Genomic DNA, 12,652 nt, shown 5'->3' with positions numbered 1-12,652 from the left:
GTGCATGGGCATACGTGAAGGAAGCCAGCGTACAAATACAGTGAGGATGAAGCAGTCAGTGACCAGGGATTCTTTCTACCGTGACAAGGATCAAAGAGTGATTTTGCAACGAGCTACGCTGTTCAATCCCTCACGAAGGAACTTGCAAAGACCGACGTTTGTTCTTAGTGATGCTCATCGGCAACCCTTCTACACCTTTGACCAAGTTGTGATAGCCTCTACGCTTTGGGTCGTTGAGACGCTTCTTGAGGTGCTTTTGCACTTTAGCTTCCGGTCTCACCACCACCACTGGAACCGGAGATGAAGTGAGAATGTCGCGACTGACGTGACCCATGATGTGCTGACCGAGCATCTTCTGGAACTTGTTGGCAGACTTGCCGCGTGTACCGACTGTCAAGCTATCTGGCCGGTAGACGTGAATGATGTTGAGGATGGTGAATACGACTTTGCCGGCGACAAACTCGACGACGATCGAGACCTTGCGATCCTCGGCTTCCTCATTGAGCTCGACAATGGATGCCATCAGTTCGCGCGCTTCCTCTCTTGCATCCTCCTGATCTATCTGATCTGCTTCCTCATCAAGAATGCGTACCGCTACAACTTCATCGCCATCTTCGACGAGGTTCTCCATGAGCCACTCAAGCGCGCGCTCCGAATAGGGATTGTCGTCAACGGCAACCATGAAGGTTCGCGTGTTCTTGGTCCGCAGAAAGCCTCGTGACTTGACCTGGAGTGTGAAGCTGAATGCGCCCGAGTTGGTCTCGTCAGCGTCTGGCATGGTATCGAAGCCCACCCTTCGCTCGTAGCCGGCTTTGATGTCGCTCAAACCACCAGAACTGCTGGTTCGGCTCTTGTTCAAGGAGGGGCCTCCTCTGCGGCCGCCGTACATTCCATCGCCGACGACACCGGATCGTGCGGGGGAAGACCTACCCGTTCCCGTACCTGAGTGGAGGGAAGAATGGCTCGCTGCTGTTCGCGGTCGTTCTGGCTCTTCAATGGTGATACTCTGGCGCGATGAGCGGAGTTGTTCTGTGCTGCTCCTCGGCGTAGCCAGGCTGCCGGAGCCGGACTGATTGAGGATAGGCGTTGTCGGCCTTGAGATCATGCTGGCATATGATGTGTCCAATCTGATGTCGACTGTTTGCGCTGTAGGACGTGGCGGCAAAAAGGACTGAGTAAATGCAGTGGGGGATGCTTGAACTCGATGAAACTTGCGCTGTGCGTTTGACCTCGATTCCTTGCCCTGATTCGAAGCAGGCGTGCGAGCTTAACAGTTGCTGCGGTATCCTGTGGCTGAGAGTCTATCCGTCACTGAAGCGCAATGATGTTGCGGAAATGAGGAGGACAAGGCGAGGGCGGCAAAGAGTGTGTGAGACGGAGCCATGAGGCGGTGAGCTGTGACCTTGCTGCCAAGCCTTGCCAAGCGGATTATAGCTCCACTTAAGCTCCACTTTGGGTACGCAGATCATCAGCTTAACATTCGTGTCACGGGTCGTCCCTCGAGTCCCGCACGACTGAACGCCTAGATTTGCTTGTCTGCCAGTTGCAGTCGAAGATGCAGGGACCTGAACGAGAATTAACCGACTAGGGTCCGTGATGTAGACCTTTCCCCCACTCAATCGGAAAACCTGTTGCCTTGCCTCTGGATCCGATCGATCGGAACTAACAGTTTCATAAAAATGGTTGCCTGACGAGCATGACAATGAGCTTAGAGCATGCAAATTGCTTGCTGTGGGTCTGTGCGATGGAAGAAAGGGCAGAACTTCTCGAACAAGAACAGGCTGAGACGTTTGCGGATCCCAACTGACGCCGCGAGACGAACCGGGCGAAATGGACCAGCGGCGGTCGCTCGCTCCTCCCTTGGGCTCTTGAACGGATGCGTTCTTCTGCCATAGCTCTCTGCTTCTTCTTGCTGAGACCTCAGCGAACGAGACACGATGCTGCAGCGCTTGCCTAGGCCTTTTTGCGAGACTTGGGCACCAAGTCAGCTGTGCTTTCGAGATCATCTTCCAGCTCGCGTTGAGTCGCAGAGATGCGATGCAGTGGCTCTAGCTTGGCTGCCGTATGGAGATCGTGATAATCCTTGCGCCGTGTGTGAAGACAGCTGTGAGGAAAGTCAGTGGAGAAGGGCTTGAACTCGAAAACTCTAACAAGGCATTTACAAATTGGCCAGAGTTCGAATGGTTCCATTAAGTTCAATGTCCACGCTGCGCAACCGCCAGTCCATTCTATCAAGACTTGATCACGAAAGCTCCCCGAAAAGGATCGGATTGTCGTCCGAAGTGTCATCTGTCAGCAAGTGAGAGCGCTCGGGAGGTGAAGATACAGTAGCAAAGGTGATCTGGACTGCACGTGCTGTGGGAAGCGAATGGCCATAGGGAGCGAGCGAAATTTTGCAACTACAGACAGCGCTCACACTCTCACCTTGGACCGTTCTCACAGCGACCTGCAGGTTTTTCGGGAAAATAATAATAATAATAATCCAAACGCACACGCCAGGGAATGAGGGCAGAGAGAGGCGAGGTGTCTGAGAGAAGAGCAACACAACGCATCACGTTCAATTTAGTCTCTCACTTGCCATTCCAGCCGAGCTCAATCAGAGTTGTGAGTGGTGAGTGGTCATTTTGAGGTTGGCGCTCTCCTTACCAACAATGACTAGTCCAACGTAGGCACAATAGCCAAAACCCTGCGCCTGCACCATCTTCAGTGATCTGTGTACTGTGATCTGTGTACTGTGATCTGTGTACTGTGATCTGTGTGTAACCAGGTTTTGAATCGGATGTCGTAGTCAAACCAGAAACTGCCTTGCTCCCCTTTGCTCAACTTTTCATTGAACCCGCTTGGCTCGTTCTGTTCATTGGCATGCTCGCTGTCCTCACTCACCCTCCTCAGACCTCGCTGCAAGTCGCAACTTGGAGCTTGCGTGTCTCCTTCCTTCATCACCGCCCCTTCCATCTACCTCATCATCATCACCACCACGACACCGCGACCATACTCCTTATCGCGAACAGCTTTACACTTCACGCCTTTCAACCAGCCGTCTCCATCAGTCTTTTGCGGAGCTCCTCCACGCACCGTAGCAAGCTTGCTCCCAGCCTCCGAGCTTTTCATCACCATCGCCGTTGCCCATAGACCACGCTGATCATCCAACACCCGCTACCCATAGACCCACGCTGATCATCCAACACCCGCTACCCATAGACCCACGCTGATCATCCAACACCCGCTACCCATCATGACCTCCGCTGTGCCTGCCCCAACGCGGGCCTACACCTCGCTGGGCCCGCTTCCACCATCGATCCGCGCTCCTCAGCCAATGCCTGCGCCGCTCAGCCGAGTCGCGCTAGCCGCCAAGCAGAACCAGATCCTCGCGCTCCAAGCTCTTCAAGCTGCTGCTGCTGCATCCGCCTCGGCTTCTTCTTCGTCCTCTTCCTCGTCGGCTGCCGGCTCCCCTCCACCCTCGTCTTCCTACATCAAGTCATCCAGTGGCGCCGTCTACGCTGCTTATGCCAAGCGTGGCCGCAAATTTCAAGCTTTCCGCGCTCCTTCGCTGGACAAGGCGCCCAAAGAGGCGCTCCCCGCTAGCACAACCGTCACCACCACTAAGCTGAAACCGCTAATCGTCACCAGCACACCGCACTGGTCTGCAGAGGGATCTCAGCCCCTGTTCGACCCTAACTCTGGCAGGCGCTCCGAGGTGTACTCGCTCACCAACGACCGCTATCCTGGCGCGCCAGGCACCGCCCTCGCCAAGGCACGCGAAGCTCAGCAGAAAGCTATCCAATCTGCTAAGCGCGAAGCTGCCAAGAAGCTGGCTTCCAAGGCTGAGCTCGAGCATCTCGGTGTCAAGGGTCTCAGCAAGAAGCGCAAGAGCTGTAGCCCCTACGCAACCGTTGGTGGCGCTGTGCCCGCGGCTGTGGTCGTTCAAGCAGCTGTGTCGAGCAGTTCCAGGGCCGCACAGGACCATACTGCTGGCCAAGCTATGAGCCGTGATTCGTTCCGTGGTCGTAATTCTGCTAAACCTTCATCCGAGGCCAACCTTACCGTCCCTTCTGCAAGCCGATCGCGAAGACCAGCTTCTCGCGCATCCTCTCCAGCTCCTACTGCCGCGCAAAGCTCAACGGGACGACGTACAGGCACTCGATCTGGATCCGCCGCTCCAGTTGAGGAAGACTCGAGCAACAACCGAGGTAACAACCGTAGCTCACCGACGCGTGGCACGAGCCCCCCCGAGAACAGCAAGAACCACCACGGCCTCGCCTCGACCGCACCTTTCCAGAGTAGTCCGCTTGCTGCCAGCGCCATTACAATGGAGCCGCTCTTGGACACTGATGATGCCGAACAGAATGACAGCAAGCCCAACACATCCGATGTCGACACTTCGCCTTCTGCTGCATGTTCTGCCGCGACTAAGCGCAAGGCCAGTGCTCTTAGCCAAGTGGTGCTTACCGACGAGGTAGAAGCTGCGGCGGTCTCCGAATCGCTCGAGGAAGTGTGCAAGCGACTCAAGCGCGACGATCAGGACGCAGGCAAGGACGGAGCTGATGACGAAGCAGCGACAAGAGCAATCAAGGAAGGCTCTCCTTCTTCCGTCTCGTCTAGCCGCCGCACTTCTCCCAGAATGACCTCGCGCCGCATTGTTGCGGAGGCTGCGTGAAAATCTTCTTCTCGGCACGGTGTTTGTCCCATCTTCTGCTTGCATCTTTACTTGGTTATACCCTCAGTGCAACCCTCGATATCTCCCTAGTGCATCGCTCATCGCTCATCGCTCATCGCTCATCGCTCATCGCTCATCTCTTGTCGCTGTTTCTGCTTTGTGTTGCTCTTGCATTTGTCAAATACATTTAAACTGCTTTGCTCTTGAATCCGTTCCACCGCGACATTGCACCGTACAACGCACTGAGGTTGCCGAGCGTTTTCCGCTAATTTCACCGTCTAGTTTTTCTCAGGGTCCAACGGAGAATCGGACCGTTCGAGCGCGTTTGCATTTCAAATGTTGAATTCGCCAGTCGACTTGTATTCCGCCTTTTCAAGGACGGTGGATTGGACAACTTTGAGGTTCGGTCAAGTCACACAGGACAAAGTTGACCTTGTCCAACCCCGCGTTGATGCCCCCGCGCTTGACCCATCCCTCTCAGCCTTCTGGAGATGGTGACGTGGGCCCGAAAGAAGAGCAATGAGCAGAAGAATAGGAAGAAGAAGAAGCAAGAGTGTAAAGGTTATTGACCCAACGGCGAATCTCGTACATACACTTTTTGGTCCTCGGCACCGACTGAGGAGCAGCTTTGTCTATAAAACCACCAGACACGGAACTTGTTGACACTTTCGTCAACTCCTCGACAAGCTCTTTCTATAACCCCCACATCTTCTTCAAATACCAGGGCAGCATGTTCCGCACCGCAGTCCGTTCCTCGATCCGCTCGTGCTCGAGATCGAGCTCGAGCTCGAGTTTAAGCAGCTCTGCTTTGCTTCACTCATCAGCTCAGCGATCTTCACTCCAGTACAGAGCTCTCTCTTCTTCTTCGTCGAGCGCAACTGCATCAAATTCAAGAGCGCAAACCAGCCGAGATGGCAACAAAAACGTCAAGGGCCTCGTAGCAGGCCTTGTTGGCTTGGCCCTCCTCGCCTCTGCTATCCCTACACGCAAGGTGCACAACGAGCAAGCTCGATTACCACCAACAAAAGTCTCGCCTGCTGCTGCTTCCGATCCAGCAAGCGAGCTTATCTCGATGGACACGGTCGCTGAATACAACAAGCTCCCCTCCGACGGCGGCAAGGGTCTCTGGGTCGTCATCAAGGGCGAGATCTACGACGTCACCGAGTTCGTCGACAACCACCCAGGTGGACGCAACATCATCCTCAAGAACGCGGGCAAGGACGTCACTGAGCTCTATGAGCCTATTCATCCACCCACAGCATTGCAAGAGAACCTCGACGCATCAAAACACATTGGGCAGGTCGACCCAGCTACGGTTCAGATCAAGCAAGCAGGCGAAGAGTCTGCCGAGGGCCGCAAGAGGAGACTGGCACGCCAAAATCTGCCTCCGCTTGGGACAGTGCTCAACTTGGACGACTTCGAGCGCATCGCTGAAAGTATTCTGTCCGACCAAGCTTGGGCATACTACTCTTCTGCAGCCGATGACGAGGTCACTATTGCACAGAACCGTGCTTCCTTCCAGCGCATTGTTTTCCGTCCTCGCATCCTCCGCGCTATCGGCGACGTCGACAGCTCCGTCAAGCTGATTACCTCGAAAGGTGAGGGCTTCACTAGCTCTCTTCCGCTCTACATCTCTCCCGCTGCGATGGCCAAGCTCGGTCACCCTGATGGAGAACTCAACCTTACCCGCGGCGCAGGTAAAGCCGACATCATTCAAGGTATCTCTGCCAACGCATCCGTTGGTCTCGACGAGATGCTGGATGTCCGAAAGGAGGGACAGCCCATCATCTACCAGCTCTACGTCAACAAGGACCGTGCTGCATCAGAGCGCATCCTCAAGAAGATTGAAGAGCGAGGGTGCTCAGCAGTAATGCTTACAGTCGACGCTCCTGTGATGGGCAAGCGTGAACGCGACATGCGCTGCAAGGGCGAGGAAGTCGAGATGGGTGTAGACCATGGCAAAGTCGTCAAGGCGAAAGGTGGAGGAGTTGCTCAAGCTATCTCTGGCTACATTGACCCCAACATAACTTGGGACGACATCAAGTGGTTCCGTAAGATATGCAAGCTTCCTCTTTACCTCAAGGGTGTTCAGACCGTAGAGGACGTCGAGCTCGCCGTCAAGCATAATGTCGAAGGCGTAGTGCTATCTAACCATGGTGGTAGGAGTTTGGAGTACGCTCCGGCTGCATTGGATGTGCTGGTGGAGCTGAGGCAGAGGAGACCGGATCTGTTTGACAAGATCGAGGTATTTATGGATGGCGGTGTCAGGCGAGGCACTGATGTGTTGAAGGCAGTTGCTTTGGGAGCAAAGGCTGTCGGTCTCGGCAGGCCATTCTTGTACGCACAGTCTGGTTACGGCGAGGCTGGTGTCACAAGAGCGATCCAGATTCTGGAAGACGAGATTCACAGGGGCATGCGATTGCTTGGTGTCACTTCTCTTGATGAGCTGACACCAGAGATGATCGACATTCTGCCGAGACAGTTCTTCCCCATCAACAACAGATAGGAGAGGTCCACTGCCTAAGGTAGACTACCAGCACAAACGCGTCATAGACAAACGATCGCAGCAATGATACTAGCATGATAAGGAGTATTACAGGTTGCCGTCCTGACTGAAACGTCTGTAACTACTAGTGAAAGCATGCACATGGAGCCTTGAGCTGAGATCGGGCATAATATATCAGATAAGCGGTTGTGCGCTTGCGATATCGTGGAAGTCGGCTCAAGGTATCTTGTGAAAAAGGCAGGCGGCCACAGCGTTGTTTTGGCGACTTCCGGCAGCCCATAGCCGGCTCGTGATCCAGGCAGGACAGCACTCTCTCCGGATGCTTGTGCAACCACGGCATGAAAAGCAACTCTTGCTGTGTACAATTCTGCTGGGAAATGCTCGTTGGCCTGCCCCGCATTGCACCCCGCATTTTTAAACACTTGCTCTCTTTGCTCTTCGTGTCTTGTCATCTGCATCCTTCGCTCACCTGATCGTCATCACCTCCTACGTCTATCCATCGACCAGGAATTCATCAACCTATCAACATCATCATCGCCTTCGTCTAATATATCACTATGAGAGCAGAGGAAGGCTTCCAATTCGAACGCTTCTGCGTTGCTTCGCCCTGGTCCTCTGACCCAGCACTCAGACTCACCATCCTCCGCCTCCTCTCATCTGGTGATTCGCCTCTTTCTGCCTCTGACATCGACCGCCTCTTCTCCAGCCTCTCCGTCTTTGGCGAGCGCATTGCTGGCCCGTACACCGATATTGCCAGTACCCTTGACGGCCCACAGCACGAACCCACCCTGATCCAGTACGATGCATGGGGTCAGCGCGTCGACAAACTTGCCACCGGTGAAGGATGGAAGCGTCTCAAAGCTGTCTGCGCTTCAGAGGGCATTGTTCCTGAATCCTACGCATGTCCTGAAGCCGTCAATGGCGGTGGTCGAGACGGGCTCGGCAAGTATGCTCGACTGTTTGCGTTCACGCGCAACGTCATGTTCACACCTGTATCAAAGGTGACTCTGTGCCCAATCAGTATGACTGATGGCGCAGTGCGAGTATTGGAGATGTTCGGAACGCAGAAGCAGAAGCGAGAGATCATTCCGAGGCTATGCAGCACTGATCCAAACACCGCTTGGACCGCAGGTCAGTGGATGACAGAACGTCCTGGTGGATCGGATGTCTCTCGCACAGAGACCTTGGCCAAACCCCTCAACCCAAACAAGAAGCCAGAAGCAGGAGACCAGTTCGTCATCAGCGGCTTCAAATGGTTCTCCTCGGCAACTGATGGAGATATTGCTCTCGCTCTTGCCCGTACAAACGAGGATCTCAGCGCTGGCTCGAAGGGGCTATCATTGTTCTTGATCAAGATCAGGGATGACAATACGGGCAAGCTGAACGGTATCCGGGTGCATCGATTGAAGAAGAAGCTCGGCACCAAGTACTTGCCCACGGCCGAGTTGGAGCTAGACGGATGCATTGGCGAGTTGGTCGGTGAGATCGGCCGTGGTGTTGCCACCATCTCTTCGGTGCTCAACATCACACGACTGTACTCCGCTGGAGGTGCGGTTGGTGCGCTCTCCTGGGGATTGCGTTCGGCCACAGCTTACGCCCAGATTCGACCAGCCCTTGGCGGAGGAAAGTTGGACAAGCTTCCTCTGCACACTGATCAGCTGCTGAAGGTGACAGTGCTGTACCGAGTCTTCCTGCAAATCTTCTTTACCAACGTCCTCCTCATGGGTGCTCAGGAATCCGGTCAAGCCTCGAAACGCGACCAGACCCGTCTCCGACTCCTCACTCCCGCCCTCAAAGCTTTCGTCGCCACCCGCGCATCAGAAGGCTACTTGACTCTGATCGAAGCCTTCGGCGGGCAAGGATACATGGAAGAAGTCGGCATGGGCGAGATGCTCCGCGATGGCACAGTCGAGCGTATCTGGGAAGGCACTCCTGCCATTCTCTCTCTCGACGTCCTCCGTGTTCTTGTCCAGTCCAAAGGATCCGCTCTGATCGAGTTCTTCCAAGACACAGCCTCCACCCTCTCCTCCCTCCCCACCACCCTTTCCTCCCAACTTGGCGGTGAGATCAAGTACCTCGGCCGTGTCATCCAAGACACTGGTGCGGTCTTGAAGGGACTGGATCTGGAACGATACATGAAGACGGGCGATATGCGATTTTCTCGATACCTGCTTGACCTTATCATGGCCATCCATGGATCAGCCCTGTTGCTAAAACAAGCTGCCTGGAAGATCAAGACATTGGCTCAGAGCCAACAGCTCCAGTCTTTGGCTGGAGTACAGGTGAACGAGCAGAGTGTGAAGGAAGATGTTCATCTCATCAGGCTCTGGATCGGTGCTGGCGGCGATGGAGCTGTTGGATTTGCAGATCTGGCAAGATTGGTCTCGCAGCTCAAGCAAGCAGCTACCACTGTTGCGGCGACTGCGAAGAGCGATGTCGAGTTGGGTCACTCGCTCGTCTACTCTTGGACCCAGGGTGGAAGTGCTGAGTCAAAGAAGGGAGAGGCTCCAGCACAGGTGCTTGTGAAGGACAATGTTGCTCCTGTTTCTCAGCTTTCTAGTCACTTGTAGATACCCGTCTGAGCCTGCGTCGTTATAACTCATTCTATGAACACATGCGATTTCTTCTGACTATGGAAAAGTATAATCGGGTATATAATCTGGATCTGATCCGATATTGACTGCTTCCACAATACAGGAATGGCTGATCACCTCTTGCTGAGACCGAGGGAACGCAAAATGTTCGGATTGGATCCTCTTGGCCCTGCGTTTCCCTTGCTCATCTTTGCAACCTTGACTCTAGCCGACATGTACTGTCTCACTTGAGTAAGGAGCAGCCCACCCAGACCCCATACTGCTCCCTGCACCAAAGGTGTGAGCAGCTGATCACGAATTGTCACGTACAGAATGGGAAACCTGTTCACCGACAACACAACGTCGGAACTGCGTTAGCTCTGTCCCACCTCTTTAGTCTGAACGAGGTGGCCTACTTACAGTTCAACTCTCAAGTTACCCAACCATAGCTCGTGACCCTTCTTGTCAGCGTTACTTCGTGTGATCTCGACCTCATGATGATGGTCTTGCTCCTTCTCGTCGGTAAGGTCTTGCTTTTCGTTGAACTCAGGTGAGTCGTCTTGTGATGTTGAGCATGGTGGGTCTTCGTGCAAGAAGTTGCGGATGGTGGCCAGGTACGATTGCTCAAATCTAAGGTCAGGGAGGGTTGGAAGCTTTGACGTGAGACCACCGTCAGAAGATGAGGAGGAGGAGGAGGAGGAGGAGCTGCGACTCCCGGATGACGATGCGTTGGAAAGCGAGTCCCAGGATGCTACTTCGTCGTCTATGTCAAGGTCGGTGTCTCGACGTCGAGGGTTCCTTTTGCTGATTTTTGATGGCATTGTTAGTAGATCGCAACGATGGAGGAACGAGAGGTGAGTTGCACAAGGGTTGAGTGCGAGATGCTGAGGTTGAGACGAAAGGGTTGAGAGTGGTGACTGTGTAGATGTGTGTGCGTGTGCGTGAAACTGAGCTGCTGTCAGTGCAGAAGTGGAGGACAGACCATTTCCTGCGAAGTGAACTTGGAGTCCATAGTTTTCCGTCCAGGCTCACGAAATTATTCTACATGCCCACCTCAAGCTTTCTTACTGTTCTGTTCATCACTCTCATTCGTCCACACGCTTGGCTCCAAGATGGGAGCAACGCTTGATCGTGCGCATAAGGGTACAGTTACAATTGAAGATCGCTCTGATGCTCATCGCTCAATAGCAAGACAGCAGACCAGCGCAACATCGTCAATTTTTCCACCAGGGAAGTGAATGCCGTACCTAGCCGCCTCCCTCTCAAATGGACTCTGCTTTGTCGTCGAGTTCTGACAGATCTTTGCATACTCCACCAGATTTGTCGCCAAGACCTGAACAAATTCCTTGTCTTCCTCCAAGCTGTCTCCTGCCTTCTTGCCCTCGCCCTGCCTCGCCGCGAATGAAGCATGATGCTTTTCCTTGATGAACTTGGCGAACTGCGGAATCTCAATCTTCGCATCGACATTATCGAACAGGCCATCAGTCCCAACGATGACCAGATCACCGTGTTGCAATGTGCATTCCCAGCTGGCAGCGTCTTTGGGAGTGTTGGAGATGGAGCCTTCTTGAACCCATTCGTGCGGCAGCTTGGCGAGCTGTAATGGAGTGTTGAAGCCGAGTTGCTGAGGAGGACTTGCATGAAAGACGCCTTGTTTGCCTGTACCTTGGCGAAGGATAACGAAGCCAGAGTCACCGAGATTGGCTGAGCGAAGAGTGCCGTTGCTAGAGTTGAGGGTGAGGATGCATGCGGTTGCGCTGCCTGCGACCACGAGGGGCTCTTTGAGGACCTTCTCGAAGGCTTCGGCAAGGATGCGGTTGGGAGCAGCACCACTCTCCGGATTTGCAGGGGCAGTGGCGGCGGATTTGGAAGCATGGAACATGAGCGCTTGTGAGAAGAGCGATGGGTCAATGCCGTTCTCTGTCCAACCACCAACACCGTCAGCGACTCCGATCGCTACATCGCCTGCAACAGACATGGATGTGCACATGAGCGAGTCTTCTCCCGCTTCGCCTCCCCGTAGCAACTCGTCTCGCCATCGTCCGATCTCGCTATCAGCAGGAAAGCCAATCTGACCCTTCTTTGCAGGTGCGTCAGCATCAGATGTAGTTGATGATGATGGCGAGGAGTCATCTTGGTCGTTCGCTGATGCAGACGAGGAAGAAGAATCAGTTTCTTGTGGCTGCTCTTCCGGATATCGAGGCTTGCCTTGGAATGCGTATGCTGTGAGGAACTGAAAGGGCTGTTGGGAAGATCGAGGAGGTGCTGTAGTAAACGCTCGCCGCGAACGCAATGGGATTGGTCCCAGTAATGAGGAGGGTAATGATGCTGTGCGGCAATGTAATGGATCCTTGGCTAAAAGTATTGTGCTGATGCAACCAAGTGTCGACCAGCTCTCTGAGGCTCGAGCTAGTCTCCTAAGTGATTCATGGCTAGTATGACGTTGCAGGAAGCGACTTTGCAAGCGCAATGATGCAGCAGTGCTGGTGGACAGCATCGTTGCTTGTCAACCTTACGGGTTGACCGACGAGCCGATGGGATTCTAGGGAGGCCGAAGGGCAAGTATAGATGAATCTTGCTCCAAGTAACGGTCGGTCCTGTGGCGTAAGTCCAGGCGAATGATATTGTTGCTGGTCTCGAGGATCCTTTTCCGTGTCGACTATATGTAGAAGCGAGCAAGGATGGTCCATTGAGAACGGGTAAGTACGAGAGAAAGTCGGCTCGCACATCTCCGCAAGTCCAACACAGCAGCCAAAAAAAAAAAAAAAAAAAAAAAAAAAAAAAAAGCGGAAATTCAGCTAGAAAAATCAAAAAATTTCCCTCTCGGTTAAGGCGTAAACCATACCAAAAACTAACACGGCGGAAGGCCATGATGTTGATGACACGCGAGGGCCGGCGCGGCAAGGTCACATTGTT

General features: G+C 53.9%; 6 protein-coding genes across 6 annotated transcripts; 3 read left to right on the top strand and 3 right to left on the bottom strand.

Moving 5' to 3' along the window:
* Positions 1 to 130: 130 nt before the first annotated feature.
* UHO2_00932 (uncharacterized protein) lies at positions 131 to 1,105 on the bottom strand (the record flags this gene model as incomplete). Its single annotated transcript, XM_041553400.1, has 1 exon — positions 131 to 1,105. One exon carries the CDS (start codon positions 1,103 to 1,105, stop codon positions 131 to 133), a length of 975 nt encoding a protein of 324 aa, XP_041409334.1.
* Positions 1,106 to 3,235: 2,130 nt separating this feature from the next.
* On the top strand, positions 3,236 to 4,657 carry UHO2_00931 (uncharacterized protein; the record flags this gene model as incomplete). The annotated part of the gene is made up of 1 exon (XM_041553399.1): positions 3,236 to 4,657. The coding sequence occupies one exon, from the start codon at positions 3,236 to 3,238 to the stop codon at positions 4,655 to 4,657; it is 1,422 nt and encodes a 473-aa protein (XP_041409333.1).
* A 730-nt stretch (positions 4,658 to 5,387) lies between these two features.
* On the top strand, positions 5,388 to 7,163 carry UHO2_00930 (uncharacterized protein; the record flags this gene model as incomplete). The annotated part of the gene is made up of 1 exon (XM_041553398.1): positions 5,388 to 7,163. One exon carries the CDS (start codon positions 5,388 to 5,390, stop codon positions 7,161 to 7,163), a length of 1,776 nt encoding a protein of 591 aa, XP_041409332.1.
* A 557-nt stretch (positions 7,164 to 7,720) lies between these two features.
* Positions 7,721 to 9,733, top strand: UHO2_00929 (uncharacterized protein; the record flags this gene model as incomplete). Its single annotated transcript, XM_041553397.1, has 1 exon — positions 7,721 to 9,733. The coding sequence occupies one exon, from the start codon at positions 7,721 to 7,723 to the stop codon at positions 9,731 to 9,733; it is 2,013 nt and encodes a 670-aa protein (XP_041409331.1).
* Positions 9,734 to 9,870: 137 nt separating this feature from the next.
* On the bottom strand, positions 9,871 to 10,557 carry UHO2_00928 (uncharacterized protein; the record flags this gene model as incomplete). Its single annotated transcript, XM_041553396.1, has 2 exons — positions 9,871 to 10,078; positions 10,157 to 10,557. 2 exons carry the CDS (start codon positions 10,555 to 10,557, stop codon positions 9,871 to 9,873), a joined length of 609 nt encoding a protein of 202 aa, XP_041409330.1.
* Positions 10,558 to 10,910: 353 nt separating this feature from the next.
* UHO2_00927 (uncharacterized protein) lies at positions 10,911 to 12,233 on the bottom strand (the record flags this gene model as incomplete). The annotated part of the gene is made up of 1 exon (XM_041553395.1): positions 10,911 to 12,233. One exon carries the CDS (start codon positions 12,231 to 12,233, stop codon positions 10,911 to 10,913), a length of 1,323 nt encoding a protein of 440 aa, XP_041409329.1.
* Between the last annotated feature and the right edge of the window lie 419 nt (positions 12,234 to 12,652).

The sequence above is a fragment of the Ustilago hordei genome (assembly GCF_900519145.1).
Source record: "Ustilago hordei strain Uho2 genome assembly, contig: UHO2_contig_02, whole genome shotgun sequence".
Taxonomy (NCBI): Eukaryota; Fungi; Basidiomycota; class Ustilaginomycetes; order Ustilaginales; family Ustilaginaceae; genus Ustilago; species Ustilago hordei.
Note: the sequence above shows the minus strand (reverse complement) of the source record. Positions and strands in the feature narration are given on the sequence as shown.